Below are 27,908 nucleotides of genomic sequence, written 5' to 3'. Positions count from 1 at the left end.
TTATTTAAGAATGTTAGGAAATTGTCTGTATAATTGTATGGATAATTCATATAACAGAATATAATTTAATACTACAAACTAATCTTGAAGAATATTTGTAATAATTATATGAAAATGGTCTATTATATGACATATAATAGCATGTACTATAGTAGCATATAAACTGAACTTTGTGAAAAATATATAAGCATTGAAAAAAATAAATGAAAATTTAATTAGGATTTCTGCCATGTGCCCGGGCTTAAAGGAGATATTATAAAAGGCCGCTAATTTGCTCCCTGCTTGGTTTCCTGTTTTCCTGCTTGAGGCGGCAGAGAAAAGCCCCAGCAAACATAATCTCTTCAGGGCTCATCACAAGGTAGGCTGTCTTGGCCTGCAAAAGGTGGAGCCTGATTCCTGCCATGTGCCTGGTCTCAAAGGAGACATTATAAAAGGCCACTGCTTTGCTCCCTGCTTGGTTTTCTACTTTTATGCATGAGACAGCTGAGAAAGGTCCCAGTGAACATAATTTCTTCAGGGTTCATCACAAGATAGGCTGTCTCCACACACAAAGGGTGGAGCCAGAGGAGTGCTGCTGCACCGCTTTTCTTAATGGCCAGATGCATCTTCTAGCCCACGAACACCACCATAACACTTAGGGAAAAATTCACACTGCCAGCTTGTCAATGGGGGGGAAACAATGCAGGGCAAAACACCATGCATAAAAATGCATATGGCAGCTCTGATGGACCTAAAAGTAACTACCAGTGAGTTAGCCTCTAAGATAAAGAGTTTAGAGAACAAATATGGAGGATGTTCTTAGAATTCAAAGAAAGCATAGATCGAGCTGAACAGATCACAGAGATAGAAATCAGAAAAATCAAAACTGAAATAACAGGACTGAAAAACTCGGTATATGAATTGAAAACACCAATGGAAAGACCCTTCAATAGGGTAACAATAGCTGAGGACAGAATCAGTGAGCTGGAAGATGAGATGGAGAACAATTCATACTGCAGAAGAGATTAATAAAAAGCCTTAAAGCAAATGATCAGACAATGGAAAAATACTCAAAGAATGTGAATAGATGAAAATTAAAGTCTTTGATAAACTCAACAGAAACAACATAGGAATCATTGGAGTCCCAGAGACACAAGAAGAAAATCCCCAGAAAGAATCAACAGTAAAGGACATAATTACAGAGAAACTTCTGGAGATAAAGATGGCATTCAACCAATCCTGCATGTCTGGAGAGTACCAGCTAATAGAGACCTGAAAAAAAGCACCCCAAGACACATCCTAGTCACAATAATGAATCCCACTTATACGGATAGAATACTGAAAGCAACAAGATCAAAAAAGGGAAATTACATTCAAAGGAGCATCCTTAAGATTTACAGCAAACCTGTCACAAGAAACCCTCAAGGCTAGAATTCAGTGGTAGGATATTGTGACAAAACTCAATGAAATGAATCTTCACCTAAAATACTGCACCCAGCCAGACTCACTTTCAGATTTGAAGGATGCATACATAGCTTCACAGATAAATAGCAGCTCAGAAATTTTACAGACTCAAAACTAGCCTTAAAAGATATCTGAAATGTCTACTTTAAGACAAGACAGACCAAACTTTTACACTAAGGTGACACTATATCCAATGACAATTATCTCTCTCAACCTCAATGGGCTAAATGCACTAGTTAAGAGACACATAGCAGCAAAATGAATAAAAAAGCTGACAACATTAAGCTGCCTACGAGAAACACATTTGAATAGTCAGAACAAACATAGATTTAAAATCAAAGGTTGGAGGACAATCATCCAAGCAAACAACTCCCTTAAAAATGTTAGAGTAGTCATATTAATATCAGATGACACAAACTTCAGACTCAGAAAAGTTATAAGGGACAAAGATGAATATTTCCTAATAATCGAGTGATATGTGCAATAGGAAGAAATCACACCCAGCAAAATATTTAATAAAATTGTTGACAAATCTTAAAGAAGACAACAATAGCAACACAATAATAGTGGAAGACATCAACACCACCCTGCTACTCCTTGATAGGCCAACCAGGCTGACACCCAAGAAGAATATACTATCTCTTAAAAGAGAAATGGAAGAAAGTGGACTGGTATATATATATGGAAGAAAGTATGTATATATATATACACACTACTGAAATTAGACATGACCTAAAAAGAGACACAGAAGAAAAACTTTAACACCTGGAAATTAAACAGCTCACTAGTAAATAGCCAGTGGGTTAGAGATGAAAGCAAAGAGGAAATAAAAAAATTCTTAAAAACAAATGCCAATGAAGACACAAATTTTCAGAATTTATGGAACACAGCAAAAGTGGTACTAAGAGGAAAATTTATAGCTTTGTTAGAACACTTCAGGAAGAAAGCAGGGTCCTACATAAATAGCTTAATGTCACAATTTATAAAATTAGAAAATCATCAACAAAATGAATCCAGAATAGGCAGGCAGAAGGAAATAACAACACTTAGCGCAGAAATTCATGAAGTGGAAATCCAAAAACCAATTTGGAAGATCAATGAAAGCAAAATTTGGTTCTTTGAAAAAATAAACAAGATTGATAACCACTAGCAAAATTCACAAAGTAAGCTAGAGAGACAAACTTAATAAACCAGATTAGAAATGAAAAGGGTGGATATCACTATTGATAATAGAGATATACAAAGGGTAATTAGAGACTACTTTGACAAGCTCTATACCACAAAACATGAGAACCTGGAAAAAATGGATAAATTATTGGACTCTTATAATCTTCCATGGTTGAATCAGGATGATCTAACAAACCTAAACAGTCCCATCACTATTGAGGAAATTAAAATGGTAATCAAAAGTCTTCCCAAAAACAAAAGCCCAGATCCAGATGGATTTACTAATGAATTCTTTCAAATCTTTCAAGAGAAACTACTACCAATCCCTTTCAGGTTCTTTCAGGAAATTGAAGAAACAGAAATTGAATAATTTTTATGAAGCTGACATTACCCTGATACCAAACCCAGGCAAAGATGATGCCAAAAAAGAAAACTACAGACCAATATCCCTGATGAACACAGATGCAAAGATCCTCAACAAAATCCTGGCAAATGGGATCCAACGCCTCATCAAGAAGGTCATACAACATAACCAATTAGGCTTTATTCTAGAAATGCAAGGATGGTTTAATACATGCAAATAAATCAACATATTATACCATATCAACAAAAGGAAAAATAAAAACCATATGATATCAGTAGATGAAGAGAAAACATTTAATAAAGTCCAACACCCATTCATGATAAAAACTCTCAATAAGATGGGAATGGAAGGAACTTTTCTCAATATAGTCAAGGCCATTTAACACAAGCCAATGGCAAATATTATTCTCAATGGGAATAAACTAAAAGCCTTTCCTCTAAAATCTGTTACAAGAAAAGCTGACTCCTCTCACCACTCCTAAAAAATGTTTATGTGAAAACATTTTAAGCATTTTCTCTTAAGCCAGGACCAGTGTGTCCCAAAATTAATTATGATTGGCTATGGTGTTTTGTTATATTAATTTTGGAAATATTTTATTTAATATATTTGTATCTATTTTTGTCAGAGATATATTAAAATATAACAGGCATATAGCAGATATTGCTTAATCACCACAAAATCACAAAGTGACCTGAGTGACCTAATTTGTCTATAGAAGATTTTTTTTTGTTGTTTTTTTTTGGGCCACACCCAGTGGTGCTCAGGGGTTGCTCCTGGTTATGCGCTCAAAAATTGCTCAGAAATCGCTCCTGGCTAGGGGGACCATATGGAATGCAGAGGATCAAACCCATGTCTGTTCTAGGTCAGCCATGTGCAGGATAAACTCCCTATCACTGTGCTATTGCTCCGGCCACCTGCAGATTATTTATTGCTAAGCCTTCTTATGCATATCTATACTTTGATAATTATTTAAACTTAGTTTTGCAACAAAGTTGTCATGTATATAACTCAAAATGTTGTGTTATCTAAAAGAATTGAGACATCAGAAAAGAGGGCCAGTCTATGGTAGGTAAAATGCCACAAATTGTGGAGTTGTGCAATTAGGGCAGATGAGTATAACAATAATAGTTGAAACTGATCACTTGGAAAAATAAAAATAATGGGTGTTGAATGTAGATGTAGTGATATGCAAGGAATCCCTTCGTTTTAACAATGGTGTAAACTAAAGTGTCTAAAACAGGAAAAAGGGAGAGAGGGGAGAAAGAGAGGGAGGAGAGAGTGATAGGAGGGAGAGAGAGAGAGAAAGAGAGAGAGAAAGAGAGAGAGAGAGAGAGAGAGAGAGAGAGAGAGAGAGAGAGAGAGAGAGAGAGAGAGAGAAGCAAAATGCCTACCAGAGGCAGCCAGTGGAATGGATTTGAGAAAAATCAGAGACATTGGTAGGAGAAACACTTATGCATCAAGGATAGTATTGTAAGACTGGAAGACAACCATAAATAACTTTATAGTAATCATATTTAAATTTCAAAAAGTTAAACCAAAAAATTTTATAAAAAAATTTTTTTTTTGGGTCACACTGGGCTGTGCTCAGGGGTTACTTCTGGCTGTCTGCTCAGAAATAGCTCCTGGCACCCACGGGGGACCATATGGGACACCAGGATTCGGACCAACCACCTTTGGTCCTGGATCGGCTGCTTGCAAGGTAAACACCGCTGTGCTATCTCTCCGGGCCCAAATTTTATAAAATTTTAAAGAAACAACAAAGCCATAAATAAAGTCTGTACAATAGATATGGTCCTCTGATCCCACCGAGAGTGATTCCAGATCACAGAGGCAGAATTAAACCCTGAGTGCCAAAAGATGTAGTCCAAAAGCCTCTCTCATAAAAATTAAAAACAAAACAAAACAAAAAGGCAGAATGTTCTAATTTTTAGTATAAGGGGTCATCTGGGTTCATTCATAAAATTCATAAGGGGCAACAGCCCCCTAAATAAGCCACCAATTGGTAGCTACTAGGAACGTTCTATTTTCCCACAGTGGGGTGGATTAAGGTTCAGATATTTTAGTAAGATGGGCCTTCCTTCCAATATGCCTTTGAGCAAAGCTCACGGACAAGAAGAAGCCAAGTGCCTACCGCACCAGCTTAGTGGGTGTGTCTGAGCTCTGTCCCCTGCCGGGCTCTCCCCTCACCACGTGACCTCTCCCTTTGTGATGTGCTCAAGGACAAGGGGTTTGTGAACTGCACCTAGCAACTTGGGTTTTTGCCTGTGTTGGAGACAGCTGTTTTGGTAGTCTCTCCTAACCTTCGCTTAGTTAATTCCAGATTTACCTCCTTTTCCTAAGCTAGTCTTTTGCTGTATCTGTGCAGCGGCCTCCCGGTGGGAAGTGATCCAGTCCTTGTCCTCGCCTTGCCTCACATCCTGAAAGATTGGAGACTAGAAGACAGCATCTTCAGACAGCAGGTTCTTGGGTTCCTTTATGGCAATTACCCATCACTAAACCCTGGTGCCCCTCCCTACATAAGAGGAGGTTAACATCACCTATGGATACCCCATCAACTTTGCAGGTTCCCATCCTGAGATCTTCCTCAGGATTCAACAAGAGTCAGTCAGCCTATACCTCCCCCTGACAAAGTGCCACCTGCAGGTACAACACAGCAAACTTGATACCAAGGCCCCTGGGTTGGGGGACTGGCATGGGACCTGGCCCACCCAGGGCTAACAACAGAATTAAGAACCAGGTGCATGTCTCAGACCTATGTAAACGATTCAAGGCTTTGAGCATAGAGAAAAGAACACCTCTCCAAAGTCCCACAGTACTCCAAACTGAAACACCTTTTATTTTGAGTACCCAGGAAGAACTGGTCCATCTGGGCCAAACTTTTGGAGGCCTTAATCTGGGGTCAGGGAGCAGGACCACTATCATGTCCAGGAGAGTGCTTTCTGGGGCAGAGGCTGGTGTGGAAACTGCCATTGAAATATCAAAGGGACAAGCCCCCACAGCTGTAGTACCTTCCAGGAGGACATGGTATATATGCCTCTGATTTGTTGACCTTAATTTAGGCTTAGGGAAAGTGATCACAGTTTTCAGTACTCCTTCAAGAATCTTGGGTCAAGAAACACCCAAGGCCATGTCTGCCTCTGAGCAGACGGTTTCAACTATGGTTGGTAGGGCATCCCACTTTGAAATCTTAAAGATGGAAACTCTGGTTAGACTCACTACCGGGATCCATGTGCTGTAAGCTGGGCCCACCACTATCTCTCGATACACAAATTCCAGCAGAGCCTCTAGGACTTGAGAGATTCCAGGAGGCCATGGACCATCTATGTTGTGACCACACCAAAGGCCACGCCAGGACCAGATCCTTTTTCTATGCCACATAAAACACTTCCGTGTTTGCTTCAGGATCGTGTACTCATAACTACTCTTTATGTGAAAACAAGGTGGCACAGGCCTCAACTGGGCCAAGCACCCAAAGTAATCCATGGAGTTGTTTGCTCAAAAGATTGTCTCCAACCTTTGACTTTGAGTCTGTGTTTGCTCTGAATATTCCAAAATGTTTTTTTGCAGGTAGCAAAAATGTTGAATTCAACTTTTGTACCAATTTGCCACTTTGTGTCTCTTAATTGGAGCATGTTGAGAGAGATTATTGTCATGAGATTTTGTGACATCTTTTTGTAGAATTCTGGTGTGTTTGTGGGATCTATCTTGCCTTAAAGTAAACTCTTCAGTTTTTTTTTATTTTATTTATGTGCATGATGATTTTTGACACTATATTAAATGGGATAGATTCTACTTGAACTCATTATTCATATAAAGGAATGTAACTGATTTTTGTGTAATGACTGTGGTTGGCCACTTTGTTATATTGATTTATTATTTAGGAGATTTTTTTTGTGGTGTGGTCTCTTTCAGGTCTTCAATATATATATCATCATGTAATCTGCAAATAGAGATAGTTTGACTTTCTCTTTGCCCATTTTGGATTTGCTTGATTTCCTTCTCTTGTCTGATTGCTGCTGCAAAGAATTCTAATACTATGTTGAACTAGAGTGGAGACAACAGAAGTCCACATCAGTGGGAAGTTGTCAATTTCTATAGTAGTATTGAATGTGCCAAGCACTTTCATGTATTATTTATCATGGTGACCATAAGAGTTCATTTTGTTTATTTTGATTTCATTTTATAGTTGAAAAATACATAATTGAGAAAATAAATTTTATAGAGATCTATTTAGGACAACTTTATGATGTTTGAATTAGCAATTATAATATGAATGGTATAAATTTTATAATTAAATGATAAACTACTCTTTGGTCATGGAAATCTTGCAACTCATAAATATGTTATTCTGATCCTGTATATGCAATATTATTGAATTGTCAACCTTTAGAAAACCTTTAATTCCTTGTAAAACTTATTAAGGAATATATTTGTGGCTACATATTTTGACTTGATCTGTACTGATGAGGTTGAGATGCTATTATATTTAATTATATTATATAGCAAGATGCTATTTACTTAATTTTTTCTATTTTTGAGATCTAGATGGAATTTGAGGCTATTGTGATAAGTGAAATAAATCAGAAAGAAAAAGAAATTATGGGATATCTTTCTTTTATATGGAATATAAATAAATTAAGCAAGAGAACAGATTAAACAAATTCTAAACTAAACCTTGGTAGGGGATTTTGGCATAAATGAGATTACCATTGTGGGTGGTGGTGGTATATAGGTGGAAGGGGGCCAGTGGACTATAGAAAAATTTTTTTGTATTTGGCAGTATGGCAACTTCTTTCTTTCTCCTTCCTTCCTTCCTTCCTTCCTTCCTTCCTTCCTTCCTTCCTTCCTTCCTTCCTTCCTTCCTTCCTTCCTTCCTTCCTTCCTTCCTTCCTTCCTTCCTTCCTTCCTTCCCTCCTTCCTTCCCTCCTTCCTTCCTTCCCTCCTTCCTTCCCTCCTTCCTTCCTTCCCTCCTTCCTTCCCTCCTTCCTTCCTTCCCTCCTTCCTTCCCTCCTTCCTTCCTTCCCTCCTTCCTTCCCTCCTTCCTTCCTTCCCTCCTTCCTTCCCTCCTTCCTTCCTTCCCTCCTTCCTTCCTTCCTTCCTTCCCTCCTTCCTTCCTTCCTTCCTTCCTTCCTTCCTTCCTTCCCTCCTTCCTTCCTTCCTTCCTTCCTTCCTTCCTTCCTTCCTTCCTTCCTTCCTTCCTTCCTTCCTTCCTTCCTTCCTTCCTTCCTTCCTTCCCTCCCTCCCTCCCTCCCTCCCTCCCTCCCTCCCTCCCTCCCTCCTTCCTTCCTTCCTTCCTTCCTTCCTTCCTTCCTTCCTTCCTTCCTTCCTTCCTTCCTTCCTCCTTTTGATTTTTGGGCCACACCTGGTGACACTCAGGGGTTACTTCTGGCTATGCACTCAGAATTTGCTCCTGGCTTGGGGGACCATTTGGGACACAGGGGGATCTAACTGTGGTTCGTCCTGGGTCAGCCACATGCAAGTCAAACGCCCTACCACTGCACCATTGCTCTAGCCCTGACAATTTATTTTTGAAACAGTATGAAAAAACAATATTAAAACACATATGATATAAGCCAGTGTTACTTCATAAAAACAAAACAAAATGGGGCTGGAGTGATAACACAGCAATAGGGCGTTTGCCTTGCACATGGAGTATGCGGGACAGACCCAGGTTCAATTCACAGCATCACACATGATCTCCTGAGACTGCCAGGAGTGATTTCTGAGCAGAGGGCCAGGAGTAACCTTTGACTGCCCCCAAATGTGGCCCAAAACCCAAAAACCAAATAAACAAAATACCCCAAAACTAAACAAACACATTACGTTTTTGGTTTATATTAATTTCTCCAACTCTTTTTCACTTTGAACCTTAATAGTTTGGTTATAGATTTAATGTGTAGAACAAGAATATTATGTAAAAAAAAATCACTTTTACTTATGTAATTTCTGACTTTTAGATATACCAGAGTTAAAAATGGTCACAATCATTATATCTATATGTAAGTAACTTGAAGTTAGGTGATAGATTTATAATTCTTGGTTTTCATGAATAATTTATGTGATGACATTTTTTTTACTAAATTAAATTTGGGGTTTATTGGTTCAAAATTTACAACTTGGTTTCAACCAAAACAAATATTATCCCTGGTATCTTTGAATCTGTTTGTTTACTACTTGGTTTTACCCAATACAAGGGATTTTCCTATTTACCATCTTGTTTTACAAGTCTCAAGCATAACTAGGTGGGACTGGCTCAGGATAGGCCTTTTGTTCTTGCTCCCCAACCTGGGACTTGTCTCTGTACACAATAAAAACTATAGTTCTGCTAGGCAACTCTCTCCCCCTCTCCTCTTCCCCACTTCCCTCTCCTCCCACTATGTTCAAGGCAGAAAACTACTTGACATCTCTCTTCCTCTTTCCTTCTCGCTCTTTTTCTCTTCCCCCTCTCCTTCTGTCTCTCCTTCTCTCTAGCAGAAAACTATCTGACCACACTTGATTAACCCTTTCAACCTGGTTTGGATTATTTCCTACAGCAACTCCTGCTCTAGATCTATTTTCCTGGGTAGGGATTACTGAGTGTGTAGCCTTTACAGGAGTTCTTCTTGAAGAGAAGGTATTGTGAGGAAATCAGAATTTGTTCTTTCTTTCTTTCTTTCTTTCTTTCTTTCTTTCTTTCTTTCTTTCTTTCTTTCTTTCTTTCTTTCTTTCTTTCTTTCTTTCTTTCTTTCTTTCTTCTTTCTTTCTTTCTTTCTTTCTTTCTTTCTTTCTTTCTTTCTTTCTTTCTTTCTTTCTTTCTTTCTTTCTTTCTTTCTTTCTTTCTTTCTTTCTTTCTTTCTTTCTTTCTTTCTTTCTTTCTTTCTTTTCTTTCTTTCTTTCTTTCTCTCTCTCTTTCTCTCTCTCTTTCTCTCTTTCTCTCTCCCTCCCTCCCTCCCTCCCTCCCTCCCTCCCTCCCTCCCTCCCTTCCTTCCTTCCTTCCTTCATTCCTTCCTTCCTTCCTTCCTTCCTTCCTTCCTTCCTTCCTTCCTTCCTTCCTTCCTTCCTTCCTTCCTTCCTTCCTTCCTTCCTTCCTTCCTTCCTTCCTTCCTTCCTCTTTTTCTTGGTCACACCCAGCAGCGCTCAGGGGTTACTCCTGGCTCTATGCTCAGAAATCACCCCTGGCAGGCAAGGGAACCATATGGGATGCTGGGATTCGAACCACCGTCCTTCTGCATGAAAGGTAAACACCTTACCTCCATGCTATCTCTCTGGCCCCTCTTTCTTTATTTCTTATGTATTTGGTAGTGCCTCCTACTCCAGAGAAAGTTCTAGAACTGGATTATTATCAAATACCTAGAGGTAAATGTCATTTATGTAATTATTTTCTGTCTCCAAAAAAGAAAATGACTGTTTCAAAATGTGTTTTAATGTACATGTGTTCTAGTTACAAAGTTATATCATCATGCTATATTTCAAAGACAAACAACTATTTCCTTTTTTTTATTATTATCAAAAAAGTTTTAGAAATAAAATTTAAAACAATTAATTTTTTTGAATTTGATATAATCATTACACTGTCTTTCATTGAAATATTTTTTTCTATTTTTTTTATTTTTAATTATGAGAACAAAGGTACAAAGAAAGAGGACAAAGTAAAGTTACAGTGGAAGGACAATCACCCATAACATAATTCTCAGAAGTCCCCTTGCTGATATCTTAACTTTGAAAGAACATCAAGATAAATAAGACAGAATCCATGTACAATTACTTTGTCCCTCAAGTCCCCAGATTGTAACACATTATAATATTTCTTAACAGTACACAAAGCAATCTAAAGCCATAAAACTTACGTAACTCCTTAAACATTACAGGCATAGTATTTTCTTACATTTCCATATACATGCATATTAGCTTACGTTAACCTCAAATTTTAAGTGAGTTCTTTTTAAAGATTAGAGTCAAAGGAGCACAGTAAAAATGGTGTTAGAGTGGCAATTGTTGTTTGCATAGGCCCACCAAAATATGAGGGACATGGAAAGAAATAACCTTGGCCTAAGTACAAAGAGACCCGACCCCTGAAGTTTCCTGGCATAAGACCAAGTCTAGGCTTCAGGCAAGCTAGATCGTCCAATCCAATACATTGTCTGTAGTGCCAACACACTTTTATTTTTCACACAGTCTCTGTTGTTGGTATCATGTTTCTGTATTAAAGATCCTGAAATCTGCATATCTTACATTGAAGTCAGGATGTGGAGCATCCTCTCGTTTCACCTCACAATCAAAGGGCAATGCAGGGAGCCCTGTCCTGTAAGCAGGTCGTTGTCGTTGTTAAGTCTTCTCAGTGTTAAGGGAAGTCTCTTTTGAGCAGGTCAAAGTCTGAGCAGTGTAGGTCTTCCATGGTAGAGGATTGCTTCCAGGTGATGTTATAGACCAGCCTGGATGTTTCGTGGATGGCTTCCCTGGTTCAGGGGAGAATGGATTATGCCCTTTCTTCTGAGGTCTGTGCCAAGTCGTTATGTCAATGTTCAGGGTGTAAGGTCCCTCTGCACTACAAGATTTGTGTGTTCCAATCTCTATTAAATAGGATCTTATTTGTATGTATAGTATTTTCCCATTTTAATGTGCCTATGCAAATAAGAAGCAATGCCACGTGGTGTTATTGGCGCATATGGGGGCCATAAGAACAATTCCAATGATTCCCATGACATGGTTCAATCATAAGCATTAAACTGGGGGACTCTTCCACCAAAATTCCTTATTAAACAGCTCAAAAAGAGAAGATAAAAAGTGGTTAGAATCATCACTGTATAAGACAAAATTTAGTAAGAATTATAGCTGTCCAAAAAAACCCACAAAATATTCTAAAGAAATACGTGTCCATTTTATATATCTTGAAAGAATTTGGGGTTGTCACACACAATGCACATCTTTGGACTGTGATTAGGATTGTACACTACTGAAGTTAAAAAGAGTAATGTAGGTTAGTGATGTTTGAGAGGGGGTTAGAGAGTTAAGGAGTAAAAAAGAGCTTTGTATGGGTGTGGAAAAGGGCAGAATACAAAATAAACATTCTGTATTGCAAAACATAACAAAAGAATAAGGAATATTCTGAATACATGAAGTACATGAAGTACGCGCGGGGCTTTGGATGCCTAGGGAGGAATTTCTCCCCCCCTCCCCCCAGGGCCCGATTAACCAGGCGTGGCCTTGAAGACCCACCAGGTTTGGGGGACCTTGGTCCCCTGGACTAGGTGGTCAGCCCATGGGGCCTGTGGCTAGCTGTCCTGCCCAGAGCCCCCAACATACCAGGCAAAGACCCAGAAATCCTGGCATGCGGAGTGTTCTGAGCCCAGCTGTGCCTCTGTAGTTTTTGGATGCCTAGAGAGGAATTTCTCCCCCCTCCCCCCAGGGCCCAATTAACCAGGCGTGGCCTTGAAGACCCACCAGGTTTGGGGGACCTTGGACCCCTGGACTAGGTGGTCAGCCCAGGGGGCCTGTGGCTAGCTGTCCTGCCCAGAGCCCCCAACATACCAGGCAAAGACACCCAGAAATCCTGGCATGCGGAGTGCTCTGAGCCCAGCCGAGCCTCTGTAGTTTTTGGATGCCTAGGGAGGAATTTCTCCCCCCCTCCCCCCAGGGCACGATTAACCAGGCGTGACCTTGAAGACCCACCAGGTTTGGGGGGACCTTGGTCTCCTGGACTAGGTGGTCAGCCCAGGGGGCCTGTGGCTAGCTGTCCTGCCCAGAGCCCCCAACATACCAGGCAAAGACACCCAGAAATCCTGGCATGCGGAGTGTTCTGAGCCCAGCTGCGCCTCTGTGGTTTTTGGATGCACAGGGAGGGATTTCTCCCCCCTCCCCCCAGGGCCCGATTAACCAGGCGTGGCCTTGAAGACCCACCAGGTTTGGGGGGGACCTTGGTCCCCTGGACTAGGTGGTCAGCCCAGGGGGCCTGTGGCTAGCTGTCCTGCCCAGAGCCCCCAACATACCAGGCAAAGACCCAGAAATCCTGGCATGCGGAGTGTTCTGATCCCAGCTGTGCCTCTGTAGTTTTTGGATGCCTAGGGAGAAATTTCTCCCCCCTCTCCCCCCAGGGCCCAATTAACCAGGCGTGGCCTTGAAGACCCACCAGGTTTGGGGGGACCTTGGACCCCTGGACTAGGTGGTCAGCCCAGGGGGCCTGTGGCTAGCTGTCCTGCCCAGAGCCCCCAACATACCAGGCAAAGACACCCAGAAATCCTGGCATGCGGAGTGCTCTGAGCCCAGCCGAGCCTCTGTAGTTTTTGGATGCCTAGGGAGGAATTTCTCCCCCCCTCCCCCCAGGGCCCGATTAACCAGGCGTGGCCTTGAAGACCCACCAGGTTTGGGGGACCTTGGTCCCCTGGACTAGATGGTCAGCCCATGGGGCCTGTGGCTAGCTGTCCTGCCCAGAGCTCCCAACATACCAGGCAAAGACCCAGAAATCCTGGCATGCGGAGTGTTCTGAGCCCAGCTGTGCCTCTGTAGTTTTTGGATGCCTAGGGAGGAATTTCTCCCCCCCCTCCCCCCAGGGCCCGATTAACCAGGCGTGGCCTTGAAGACCCACCAGGTTTGGGGGGACCTTGGACCCCTGGACTAGGTGGTCAGCCCAGGGGACCTATGGCTAGCTGTCCTGCCCAGAGCCCCCAACATACCAGGCAAAGACACCCAGAAATCCTGGCATGCGGAGTACTCTGAGCCCAGCCGAGCCTCTGTAGTTTTTGGATGCCTAGGGAGGAATTTCTCCCCCCCCTCCCCCCAGGGCCCGATTAACCAGGCGTGGCCTTGAAGACCCACCAGGTTTGGGGGGACCTTGGACCCCTGGACTAGGTGGTCAGCCCAGGGGGCCTGTGGCTAGCTGTCCTGCCCAGAGCCCCCAACATACCAGGCAAAGACCCAGAAATCCTGGCATGCGGAGTGTTCTGAGCCCAGCCATGCCTCTGTAGTTTTTGGATGCCTAGGGAGGAATTTCTCCCCCCCCTCCCCCCAGGGCCCAATTAACCAGGCGTGGCCTTGAAGACCCACCAGGTTTGGGGGGACCTTGGACCCCTGGACTAGGTGGTCAGCCCAGGGGGCCTGTGGCTAGCTGTCCTTCCCAGAGCCCCCAACATACCAGGCAAAGACCCAGAAATCCTGCTCCTTTTTTTTTTTTTTTAAAGAAGTCAGTGTTATCCAGAAAGTATCCAATTCTGAAATTTCAAAAGATTTATTTTAAATAAACTAAGCACACTTTTTTCCTGATGCTCTCCAGTGTATATCAAATCTATTTTACACTCTGGTCATTGAAAAAGATCCACATGTATAATCATGTCTGAGTTGGTTTAGTTGAAAAAAAAATCCAGCTTACTGAAATCCTGGAAGAAAATAGAAACACAATTTAAAAGTAGGCAAAAGTAAAATGAAGTTAATAATTTTTATTGTCATCAAAATTTCAAGTTGATAATTAAAAAGCTAGGGATAATAATGTCACTATCAAATTATTTCTGTAAGGATATTTGCCTGTAGACATTCCCACAAATTAACAAGTAAAGTAATTTTGCTTGAAATAATAGGCATTTTAAGTTTACAACATTTGTTTCACCTCAGAAACGTTGGCTAGACAGTGTGGCAGACTCTTCAGGGGCTGACTTGCAACAATTACCACCAGAGTTTGAGTTTATCTGTTGTGTTCTCTTCAGTTTATTTTATGTGATTCCTTTCTTGCCTTTAGGTTAGGAAGATTCAGAGACTTACCCAAGTCTGGTAAGTTGAAAGAGCAAAATCTATTCCACTTAGTGATAACTTTTATGGTTCAGGGACATTTTCTATCCTTGGAGAACTTACCATCTGGTGACTCTGTGGTGGTTTCCTCAGTAAGATGGAAACCTCTTTGGATGCCAGCAGGAGTTGTCACCCCAAAGTCATCATCTATGCCACTTGGAGTTGAGAAGGGAATCTCTGTGGTTCCCTGGAGGTCAGGATTTGGTTTTGATTGTCCTGCTGGAATCACTCCATTCTGAATGTCTGGATTTATTTGGCTTTTGGACAGAATTGCTCCCTGGACTAAGGGCTGGAGGATGAGGCCTGTGAAGAGTTGTGAGGCCACAGGCTGGAAAGAGGAAGGTAAAGAGAAAACAGTTCAAATATACAGTTTAAGGATGGTTATTTTAACCTTGAAGGGCAGTAATTTGGGGTAGGGAGGGCAGGATAAAGAAGGTAACGGCAGAGAAAATAGAAAAAAGGAAATGCTTCTTGGACTGAGCTAATCCTGTTGCTGGTTTCATTACTGGAACTTCTTGAAGTGTTAAAATTCCTTCCCATAATGAAAGCTAGAATAAAACCAATCACTTGCAAAGAAATAATGCATTAATTTGTTCACATCAGAGGTACATTTAAGGTAGAAAATTCACACAGATATGAGACAGTTCTGTGTTGACCTAAGCCAGGCTTCCTTTTATTAAAATTATTAATAAATTATTAAACATAAGCTAGAATATTTAAAACTATGGAAAATGAACTCAAGTAGATTTATACTTATCTCATGGATTGATTTATATATTTCTTTTTATGTATTTTGAAAAACATTGAAATACTTATTCATAAATATACTTCTTGGCCATTAAGCCACTGTATATTCTATGTGAAATCTCTGCAACTTCCTGCTTATTGAATTGTCTGTAACTTGTCCATTAATAGTAAATGATACTGCTGCCTACACTTGTGCATTTTCCTAGGGAAAAGTTTTTTTTAAAGTAGAAATTTAATATTAGTTGATTTTAAAAATATTTCAGGCAGGAATCAGTTCTCTGGACCTCTGAGTTCTGATGACATTTTTATAGATTACAAAGAGTTGATGATTTTTAACCAAGATTAAGGTTGGTTATTTCTTTTAGTTTATTACTATTATTAATACTTATTATTATTATTATTATTATTATTATTATTATGTCACACCCAATTGTGCTCAGGGTGTTCATTTTTTGGCTCTGCACTCAAGATTATTCTTTTTTTTTTTCTTTTCTTTTTTTTTATTCCACTCAGACTACACTCTCTCCCTCACACCAACTTGAAGAAAGCCACCTAAAGCCGGCTTCGTACTCAGGAGAGGGTATCTTGTCTCATCCTCATAGTTTCTGGTACCCTACATGTTCAGAGAAACTTCTCTAGTAAATAACTATAAAATGATTCTTTAAATTATAGTCTTTTAGGATTATTCCTGGACAAAATTTTCAAAATTAGATTTAACAAATAAAAAAACTATAACTATAAATTTTTTATATCTACTTTAAATACCTGAGAATTCTTTCAATCTTTGTCAGTCCACAAGAGTAAAACAGATTGAAGATCATTGCTCTTTGTCATAAAGATAAATTTCAACAAAGTTGTATCTGTATGCCAGTTGCATGAGAAATCTAAGTATTGTATGTTCTACTAAATAATGTTAAAAACACCCACTGTTATACTAAATAAAAATAGCTTTGTTTTGGATCTACTTTGTTTTTTATTTCCTTGGGATCTAAGTTGCTTAATATTTTGAGCCTCAACTATAGAGTTGACATAACAATCATTACTTTGTGGTTGAAGTTGTAGCTCCATGCTTTTGAGCAAATGCCTCACATAAATGAGACCTCCAAGTCGCTCCTCAACACATGTGAAATACCTTTATGCTGTAATTTGATAAGGATTCAAAGTAAGGTATAGAAAAGATGTACTAAGATGTCTTAATATATGTAGGCATTCATTTATTGCTTTTATTCATGGACAATCTAGCAAGTATGTACCTGTTATTTAAAGATGAATAATTAAAGTAAACTCTTCTCACATGTTGCTCCAGTCCTTTATTTTGATGACAATTTAAGATACCAAGTAATTTATTTCCCTAAAAATAACTTATAGGTAGATGCCTAGAAGTTCCTAGTAATGACAATGAGATTTATTCATATTCAGCTCTTTAAGTTATTTGTAGAGAAATTTCATTTTTCACTATAGATTTGGAAAATTAGTATATCTACCAACAAAAATGAAAATTTAAATTAAGAAATTAATTTTACCTGAAATAAAACCAATATATATGATTATACATATTCATGCTTTGCATTGAAAAAGGGGGTGTTCTTTTTATATGACTGAAACCCAACTCCAAACATGTTTGTAATTAAGCAATTTCTTTCTTTTTTCTTTTGCATTTTGCAACATTTTGACAATACTCAGGACTTTTCCTGGCTTTGCATGCAGGGATCACTCCTAGTGAGCTTGGAAACCATTTGGGATACCAGAGATGAAATCTGGGTCAGCCTCATGAAAACTAAACACACTACTCATGTACTAATTCTCCAACTCTTAAGCAATTAATTTCTAATCCTAAAATTTAGCTAGAATGTAAATAGTTAAAATATAAATTGATTTTCTGATTACAACAGAATATGTTGTATTTTATTTAATATGTGATTAAATATAAGTAAAAATAATAGAGACAAAAACTCTGAGATAAAGATATCCTAATTTAATGAACTAAAAATGATCAATGCATCATGATACATACCATCTTCAATTTTTGTGGTTTAAAAGATTATGTAACAACAACAACAACAAACAGCTTTGTGGTAGTAATAAACAATTTAAATAGTAAAAAGTATAAAATTTATTTACCAATTCCTCCGAGCTAAGGATAGTACCCTAAAAGGAAAATAAAACAAATTGTTAGACAAATTGTAATTGATTCAAGGTGCTTTAAAGATTTAAAATGCTTAAATAGATTTAAGACGCTTCACAACTTAAAATATTTTATTTTATTTTTATTTTTTAAAGCTTAAAATATTTTAAAGATCATAAAGGTTTTAATTTTTGAATGATATATTAAAGTACCTCTGTGCTTATATTACAAAATTCTATGCAGCATAAGACTTATATTTCTTTTTTTTTTTTTTGGTTTTTGGGCCACACCCAGTAACGCTCAGGGGTTACTCCTGGCTATGTGCTCAGAAGTTTTTCCTGGCTTGGGGGACCATATGGGACACTGGGGGATTGAACCGCGGTCCGTCCAAGGCTAGTGCAGGCAAGGCAGGCACCTTACCTTTAGCGCCACCGCCCGGCCCCAAGACTTATATTTCTAATGCTTGTTTTTTGAGTCACACATGACTTCCTATATTACAATTTACATATGTCTATTAATAAGTAACTGATATATACCACAGAAAACCAATGTTCATGACAATAAAGAATAAAGAACAACAACCAAATTCATAGTCCCAGCATGCAAAATTTAGTAATTTTGTCTAGATGTTTCTTGTACGAAGATGATACTATATTAAGTTGTTACTATATTAAGCTGAGAAGCTTCTGCTCCTCAAAATATAGTGACTAGGATACAAAGGCCTATTCACCCAATACCCATCATAATGGGAGAAACTATTCACCCAATATCCATCAGATAAGGGGCCAATATTTAAGATATACAAGGTACTGACAGAACTTAAAAAGAAAAATAACATTTAACCCCATCAAAAATGGGGAGAAGAAATGAATAGACAATTCCTCAAAGAACTACAAATGGACAAAAGACACATGAAAAAATGTTCCACATCACTTATCATAAGGGGATGCAAATGAAAACAATAACGAGGTATCATCTCACACCAGAGACTTGTACACATCACAAAGAATAAGAACAATAATTGCTGGCAGAGATGTGGGGAGAAAGGAACTCTCATTCACTTCTGGTGGGAATGCTGTCTAGTCCAGCCCTTATGGAAAACAATATGGAGATTTCTCAAAAAACTGAACATTGAGCTCCTATATGATTTAGTCTTATCACTCCTAGGGATATACCTTAGCAATATAAAAACACAATACAAAAATGCCTTTTGCAAACCTATATTCATTGCAGCTCTATTTATAATAACCAGAATCTGGAAACAACCCAGATGCCCAACAACAGATGAGTGGCTAAAGAAACTGTGGTACATATACACAAAGGAATACTATGCAGTTATCAGGAAAAATGAGGTCATGAAATTTTCCTATACATGGATGCACACAGAAACTATTATGTAGAGTGAAATAAGTCAGAGGGACAGAGATAGACACAGGATAGTCTCACTTATCTATGGGTTTTAAGTAAAACAAAAGACATTATTATAATAATACACAGAAACAATAGAGAAGGACTGGCCCACAGTATGAAGCTTACCACAAAGAGTGGTGAGTTCAGTTAGAGAAATAACTACACTGACAACTATCTTGATAATGGTAGAGAGATAGAGAGAGAGAGAGAGTATGTGTGTGTGTGTGTGTGTGTGTGTGTGTGAGAGAGAGAGAGAGAAAGAGAGAGAGAGAAATAGAATACCTGTCTCAAATACAGGCAGAGGATGGGGAGGAGGGAGATGGATGACATTGGTGGTGTGAATGTTGCACTTGTGACGGGGGGGGGTGTATTCTTTTTTTTTTATAACTAAAAACCAACTACAAACATATTTGTAATTATAGTGCTTAAATAAAGATATTAAAAAAAGCAAAAAACCCACAGATTTACCTGGGTCCCAAGTTGTGCTACAATAACTGGTAACATCTGTAAAAAGGATAAAAAATTAATCAAAAATTGAATTCAAGGGAGGCTGTGGCAAATGACACACACACATATATATAAAGAATCTCCTCAAATAAATATTTAATATTACTGTATCATATATCATCATATAGACTTAAAGAACTGGAACTGAAACTCATCCAATTTGCCAAGAGATTATACCCAGAGTGTGTTTTTTGAGGATCATTTTGCGCAAGGAATCAGACTGTGGTTAGTTGCATGCAAAACAAATGCCTTAACCCATGTTAAGGCCTCTGTAAGGTTTATTGAAGTATTACACACACACACACACACACACACACACACACACACACACACACACACACACATGGAAATGTTGCCTGAATATTTTGCTGCTGAGTTAAAGTATGGGGAGGGGGAAGCTCAGTTTACATGTGCTTTGTCCATTGTTAAAAATATACAGGACCAGAGAGATCGTACCAGAGTGCTTGCCTTCCATTCTGTGGACAATGATTTGAATCCCTGACGCCGCATATAATCCCTCCCAGCACCTTTGGGGTCAATCTCCTGAACACAGAGCCAAGCATAGTTCCTTTCCCAAAACAAAATAAATAAATAAAATGCACCCCCCCAAATGATGCCTAATTTATACTAATTTATAGTGTGAAAGGGCTTTGAGAATTTTTAATGATTCCAACCAGTGGTGGGAGATGGGAAATAACTAGGAACTTGGGGAAGGGATTGAGATCCTGAAGGTATTGAAAAAGGGCACAAAATGAAATTGAAGCATTCATGACTACCTCAGAACTTTTTGCTGAACTCAGAGTTGCGGAATTTAAGTTTTATGCCTATCTTGTGTGTTTGTGTATGCGTGAGTATTACAAATAGTTGTCCTCAGGTAACTATCACCTATTGGGAATTGAACTGGAGATTTCTATGTGAAAATGTGCTGTATTTGTCTTATTTGTCTTCTGGGAGGTGTGAAAGGGATAATTTTTGTCACTCAGAAAATCTTTAATAGAAAAATGAGCAAATTTGAGAAGAACTCAAATAACCCTCAGTATCTCCCCTATAATGTCCACTCGTCAGTCTTCCTACATTCTCAATATTTTCTTGTTATGTATTTTAGAGAGTTAGGGAATAGTATGCATAGTTTTTCTGGGTTTTATTTTCTTAGGTTTTCAGCAAGAATAAAATTCCCAAAGACTTGTATATTTAGTAGAATATAACTCTGCAAATGAACTAGAAAAAACCTTTAAGAAGTTGAAAATTATTTATTTCCCTTTAGATCTTGAGAAGAAATACTCTCCATGGTTAGAACAAGCTTAGAACAAAATTCCTATTGTTAAACTTACGTGTGGCTGCAGTGGTTGTTGTCCATTCAGTTTTCCCAGGGACAGTGGGAGGGTTTGAGTAGCAGGTGTAATCCCTGCAGGAGAATTTAGCTAAAGGCAATAATAAATATTTTCATTGAGTTTTGTTTTTTCAGTTTGAATGTCAGAAAAATTAAATGTTCTTAGTAAATGAAAATTATTTTATTTTTATTTAGTGTTTTAAATTCAGTAATTTAAAATACTGTTAATAATAAAGGTTTAGGTATATATTGTCCCAACCCCCTACACACCAACAGTGTCAGCATACCTCCACCCATGTTTCAAAGCTTCCATGTACTACCACACCATTTGCTTGGCACAATTTTTTATCTGTGGACTGGCTCTCAATGTTTGTTACAATTAACCAATTGTTATACATTCAAACCATTTTAAGGGATTTGCTAAGTCAATATATAATACTGTATTTCATTTGGACTTAAATATGTGGAACCTTGGAAGAAAAGTTTAAAGATTATAGAGCTGTTTATTCTACATTAGACCCCAAATCCTTTCTCAGAACTTTATTCTTTGACATTTAACACATTCTTTTGGGAATTAGATATAGATTTTATCTTTGCTTTTTACTTTTTATTGTCACATCAATGCTTTCTAAAATAATTTTTAATTATTTTTTTAAATGAAGATATAAATTCTTTTCCAGATATCACCATGAAAACTTAGATAAAAGCCTGAACTTGGTTTAATAAATACTATATTTAAACCTGTCCATTGGAGGAAAATTCACTTTAATCATGAAAGAATCAGTTATTTCTCTACTTAAGACAGATTAAACTATATCTTTCTATTCCTTATAGTTTGCTTATGTTGTTGGGGTAATGAAACTATTTATGTAGATATATGGATATTGCAGAGGGATGTGAGGAAAATGTAATGGAGGGCTGAGATAGGAGTTTAAAAAAGAGTTGAGAAGAACCAAAAAGTTTAAACTTGAAGATCAGCTTGATACTTGCTCAAAAAAGCTTTGTAAGATCTATTGAATAGCATTCAATCATTTTTTTTTCTTATTCTTTTTTCTTTTGGGCCACATCCAGTGTTGCTCAGGAGTTACTCCTGGCTATACTCTCAGAAATCGCTCCTGACTTGGGGACTAAGTGGGACACTGGGGATCAAACCAAGGTCTGTGCTGGGTCAACCGCACACAAGGCAAACACCCTACCACTGCGCTATTGCTCTGGCCCCTCAACTCTAAGTTTTTTGTTGTTTCTTTTCCAACTTATTTATGATGATAAATGTGTATGTGGTTATTTGTGGCTATGCATAAATATAGCATTAGACATTATATTTATTTAGCACTGAAAATTGAAATTATATAAAAGTACTTACCAGTTGCAGATCTGACCCTAGAGCGAGCATTTGTGTCAATGGTATTAGACTTACAGAAGAGAATACCTGTGGGACATTAAAATTGGTGAACAAGAAATAGACTTTCTATTTCCACTATTGTATCAACAATGGATTTCCTCAAATAACTTTTTTGTTGTTGTTTTGGGTCAATCCTATTGATTCTTAGGGGTTAATTTTGGCTTTAAACTCAGAAATTACTCCTAGAAGTGCTTGAGGCACTATATACAATGCCAAGGACTGAATCCAGGTTGGTTATGTGCCATCACCCTACCACTGTATTTTATTTACTCTGAGCTTCTTATCAAGTAACTTATGCTTTCACCACATTTGGTTTTATTATAAAGATAAATGAAGATGAAGACTCAGGTCTCAGTGGCATCCTTTTTGTGGCTCTGGGCATAACCTTTGGAAATGTATTGTTTGGGCATTTATTATTCTAAAATGTAAAATTACCTTGTGTTTTATTATCAATTATTATTAGTTTTAGTATTTAATTCATGTATCTGATTTTTTAAAATTCTCTGTGTATTATTGGAGATTAAACCCAGAGTTCAATGCTTGTACTTTATTATTGAGCTACATCCAAAACTTCTACATTTTTTGGTTAAAAAGATAGTGAGTAGGAGGGAAGAGGACATCAGAGAGGGTGGGAGAGAAATTGGGGGCTTAGTGGCAGGAAATGCACATTGGTGAAGGTTGTTGTACATTGTATGACTGTACTTTAATCATGAACAACTTTATCGGTGGAAAAAAACTGCATTATGTAAAAAAAACCTCTTGTAAACATGGCATTTAAATAAAAAATTTTAAAAAGTTCATAATGTATATTCTTCAGGCTTCTAAAAGGATGAGAATAGTAGTGAATCATGTTTAATAATATCTATATATTAAAGAGAGGACTTTATACCCTGATATTATCTGATTATATTAATTCTGAATATTTCATATATATATAAAAGGAGGAGGCCCATCACATTAGAGTCCTAAATACATTGGAGAGGGATAAAGGGGTAGTTAAGAGTCAGCAATCTTCAGAGGCACTTTGAGGAACAGGTTTTCAGTAACACTTGAATTCATCAGCAAGAGCAGAATTAAAATAAAATGCCATGAGGAAATTTGTTGATGATAATTTTATTTTTGGTTTTGAGACCAAAAATTAAACATCTGGCAATTCTTGGGGTTACTCCTTGATCTGTACTCAGAAAATCAATTCTTTTGGACTCAAGAAACTATACAGAATGCCAGATTGAACTCTGGTTGACCATAAGTAAGGCAAACTCCCTAGCAACTGTTCTGGTCTGATGATTTAAACAATATAGATTACCATTTAATTTTTACAGGCTTTGACACATACCGTAAATGATACATCAGGATTTCAAGAGCATAGGTGTTACAATTGCTTTCAATTTTTACTAGCTCTGATTGCAAGGCCAAATTATTATTTAGACAGAGGGACAAATAATTAGGATGCATTGCTTTCTCCAAGACAAATATATCTTGATGAATGACTGTAAAACTGCATTGAATTTTGACTTCATAATTTTTCCACAGGGAAGCCTTTTGCTCTTTCTGGTTTAGCTTTGAGACTCTAGTTTTTAATGTAAATTCAGTAGTCTTAGCATGTTTACTCTGTTACTCTCAAGTGATGTCTTTTGCGGGACTCTTACCTGATTTGACTGCTGTTGGTTTAGTGTTGCCTGATCTGGAACCAAACTTATCGGAGGAAGTCCTAAAGCAGGGTTGATCTGTATTAGAGATTTAAAAAAATATACATATATGAAGGGCAGAGATGTATTTTATAAATATAAAATGTTTTATATTTATCGATATTCATTTATTTCTAGTAGCTAGCAAGTTGTTCCAAAGACAAAAATGTGTTTTTGAGCTCCATGTGTTTTAAAATTCCCTGGGACACCTTTTGCATGATAGGAAGGGCAAATGAAGCTTGTTACAATGCCAAAGCAGGAATGTAGAGGGGAAGGAGAGAAGGAAGAGGACAACTAAAGCATTTGAATTTCTGGTAGAAACTCCAAGTTTCTTTTCTATAATTGCCTTTATCATCCTCTTGCACCCCCAGTACAAATCTCCACCTTAACTATGCATGAATTTGTCTTCTCTCCAGTTCTGGAGATGCCATAATTTTTTACTGGATTATTATGAGTCTTGCTTTTATCTCATAGTTGACAAGTCATGATGGTGAAGGGACAGAATCACTGGTACTAGAGTTGCCATAGATACATGAATGGAGAGTCTTGGGCATTCTGGGGGTGGTGATGAAGTGAGGCAACTGTACACCACAAATGCCAACACTATTGCAAATACATTTCTGAAACTATAATAAATTAAAAAAATAACTCTTAAAAAGGCCAGAACGGTGGCACAAGCAATAGGGCCTTTACCTTGCACACGCAAACCTAGAAAGAACTGCAGTTCCATCTCCCAGAGTCCCATATGGTCCCCCAAGCTAGGAGCGATTTCTGAGTGCATAGCCAGGAGTAACCCCTGAGCATCACCGGGTGTGGCCCCCCCAAAAAACCCCCACAAAAATGAACTCTTAGAAAAAACAAAAAATAATCACAATTTTAGGATGAAGTCTCCTTGTCATCCACCTGATATAATTTTATGGCTTTTATTGATTAATTGATTGATTCGGTTTTGGACTACACCACCATACCCAGCTTTTCTCAGGGCGTAAGTCTGTACTCAGAGATTACTCCAGTGCTTGAAGAACCACACTGGATACTGGGAATGGAATCCTGGTCAGCCATCTCCAAGGTAAATTCCCTTCTCAATGTGCTATAGCTCCAGTCTCTGACTATAGATAAAGAAACCAAGGACCAGATAAGCAAATTGCTCTGCCAGGGTGAAAGGTAAGTGGAAGAGTTTGTTCTGTGATCCCTGCCAGTGGAATTTTTTGTCCTTAAAGAAAGAAATTTTTCCATTAGCCTTTCTCAGTATAACCCCTGCATTTTTGGGGGACCTCTCCAGGCAGGTTGGTCCTAACTCACCTTTGTTTTTAGCCACATCCTAAAAGACATTGCAGTGTGGTCTTTAGCCATAGTCAATTATTTATTTATTTTTTTTTTTTTGCCACACCCGTTTGATGCTCAGGGGTTACTCCTGGCTAAGCGCTCAGAAATCGCCCCTGGCTTGGGGGTACCATACGGGATGCTGGGGGATCGAACTGCGGCCCTTCCTTGGCTAGCGCTTGCAAGGCAGACACCTTACCTCTAGCGCCACCTCACCGGCCCCCATAGTCAATTTTGACTCACTTGCATGCACCTAGGAACTACCATTAACTCCTAGTTTACTTTGGAATTTTTTCCTTCAGTTTTAACAATTAAGTTTGATATATTTTTTAAAGATCCCTTCAAGATATATTCTTATATAAGATTGGAATTTGCAAATGAGTCTATTCATTATCTATCTATAGTTTATGTCAGCAAACCAATCATAGTGGCCCTTTGAAAAATAAGTCTTATCTTAGTTACTTCTGAATTATTATTCAACTTCTAAATTGAGTAAAGCTTCAGAACTTTCAATGAGTAAAAGTTGAGAACCGATGGTTCAAAGGTCCTCAGGTCCTAGGTCTTTAATGCCACCCTGATTTTCTGTCTTCCCTCAACTCCCCTCACTTCTGCTATTAGTACCATACAAGACACTTACTGGGACAGATGAGGCCCCTGTACTTCAGTGTCTTATCTCCATCTGTTTTCTCTGTCTGAAATGCTATTTCCCCAGACATTGACTCATTGCTTTACCTTTCTCAAGCCTTTGCTGAGTTCACTTTTTTGTAGTCTGACTTTGACCATTCTTCTTAATATGCTACCTGTCTGATCTCTAATACATACCCTATTATATGGTTGATGTGGTAAAAACAGTGGCTAGAATTTGAATTGTTCATGTCTCAATTAATTTATTTGTATGACTTTAGAGAATTTAAGTTTATTTAGAAATAACAAACACCTTGTCCATATATACTGATTGGTCATTTGTTAAATATCATTACTATAATTAATAGACATTTTTGTGTTACCCCCACATTCCCTCACACTAGCTCTCTTGCTGTTTTGTCATTATTGTCTATTAGCAATTAATCTGCATAACCTGCATGTCATTCCTTATGAATACTAATGGCATTCTTGAGATTTTATCTTTATTTGAACAAATTGTAAAAGTTATGTATATAGGTGCATATGTATGGCAATTTAAATATACCAGGGACACTCTATTTAGAAAACATTTTAATAGGTTTATCTATAAAGTGAAAAACCTATTAATGAAAAGACTTTTTTCTTATATATATTTTGCAGAAATTAAATTTTTGATAATGGCTTCTTTTAAAAGGACATGTAACTATTTGAAATGACATGGGTGGTTGGTTATTTATGTCTGTACCACTCCTCATCCCATAAATCATTGTTTATCTTCAAAGTATTAATAAGTTATAATTTAATTACTTATAAGGATCTAGTCTTTGTTTACATATGAGGAATCATTTTATTTGCTGCTCTTATTATATTTCAATAATTATCATAGCACCTAAGTAGTTATGAAGTTATGATTATAAAAATTTTCAGTGAACTGAGGTTCAGTTTAGAAAAGTTTATTTTTGCTTTCTTATTTCATAGTGAATTATTTTTAAAATTTATGTATATATTTAAAAATCAAAGGAAAGTCTATTTAGATATCTGAGTCACCAATCTATTTTTTTCTATTTTGTAAAGATTAAAGGGGTTCAGATAAATAATGAAGGAGTTTAGGAGTTTGCTTTACTTATGGCTGATCCTGACTTGATCTCCATCATCAGATGACGCATTCCTGACATCCTTCCTTACACCAATCATCACCTGGAACAACTGAGCAGAGTTGAGAATAATCCCTGAGCACTATAGGTTATATCTCCCATTTCTAAAATATTAAAGGGTCATTATATAAAGTATGTATTTGATATGTACTTCTTAAAGAAATTAAAAACCCTACAACCCTGTATAATATATGTGAAAACTCCTGTGATTAAATGTAATAGAAAAATATAGAGTATATTTACATGGTATACTGATTATTTGCTATCCTTTTGAGAATTTATACTGTCTAGATATTTTGTGCCTTCTAATTAGAAAAATCAGAAGGTATGGTTTACTTATTTTATGATGACAAAAATTAGTTTCTAGGAAGTGTTAATTAAACTCCCCTTTTTGAAATTATTTGTTTACTTTGAGTGGATATGATCTCATGTGTTCTTTTGCTCTATCTTCTGTGAAAATAGTTATTTTCTGCCAAAATAATTACATTTATTTCACAAAATTCAGAGACTGAATTAGTTTTGTTTTGATTTCTCCAGCCATGCTGGGTCCATCAGGGTTAACTATCACAGTGTTTAGAGGCTATATAGTGCTAGAATTGAAACCTAGCCCTGTGCTTTCAGCCATGTTCTCTGAGCTATTTTCTCGAGCTAGTGATACATTTTCAAGATAGTGGTATGCTCTAACATTTCATCTTTCACTGAGTCAAAAAAATGGTTTTGAAGGATAGGAAGAGAGAGAGATCCACAATTAGTGATGTTAATCACTCTTAGTGATGGTATTTGAAACAGAACAAATCAAACCATTATTGTACTTACTGGTGATGCCCAGACTGGTCCTAGAAGACAGAACAGTAGAATCACATTCTTCAT

General features: G+C 37.9%; 1 protein-coding gene and 1 pseudogene across 1 annotated transcript; both read right to left on the bottom strand.

The window, feature by feature from the left end:
* Positions 1 to 253: 253 nt before the first annotated feature.
* Positions 254 to 27,908, bottom strand: AMTN (amelotin). The gene is made up of 8 exons (XM_049789862.1): positions 27,869 to 27,908; positions 23,899 to 23,993; positions 22,211 to 22,276; positions 20,849 to 20,938; positions 19,479 to 19,514; positions 17,597 to 17,623; positions 14,792 to 15,056; positions 254 to 483 (listed from the first exon to the last, which is right to left on the bottom strand). Exons 1-8 carry the CDS (start codon positions 27,906 to 27,908, stop codon positions 254 to 256), a joined length of 849 nt encoding a protein of 282 aa, XP_049645819.1.
* Positions 15,980 to 16,151, bottom strand: LOC126032865 (uncharacterized; annotated as a pseudogene).

The sequence above is a fragment of the Suncus etruscus genome, chromosome 16 (assembly GCF_024139225.1).
Source record: "Suncus etruscus isolate mSunEtr1 chromosome 16, mSunEtr1.pri.cur, whole genome shotgun sequence".
NCBI lineage: Eukaryota > Metazoa > Chordata > Mammalia > Eulipotyphla > Soricidae > Suncus > Suncus etruscus.
Note: the sequence above shows the minus strand (reverse complement) of the source record. Positions and strands in the feature narration are given on the sequence as shown.

Bases quoted from the DNA above. Each gene is read 5' to 3' on its own strand.
- AMTN (XM_049789862.1), bottom strand. From the start codon at position 27,908: ATGAAGAATGTGATTCTACTGTTCTGTCTTCTAGGACCAG. The intron at 22,277-23,898 runs GTAAGAGTCCCG...AATGTCCCACAG, and splicing joins ACCAACAGCAGTCAAATCAG to GTATTCTCTTCTGTAAGTCT. The intron at 20,939-22,210 runs GTAAGTACTTTT...TATTGCCTTTAG, and splicing joins TAGGGTCAGATCTGCAACTG to CTAAATTCTCCTGCAGGGAT.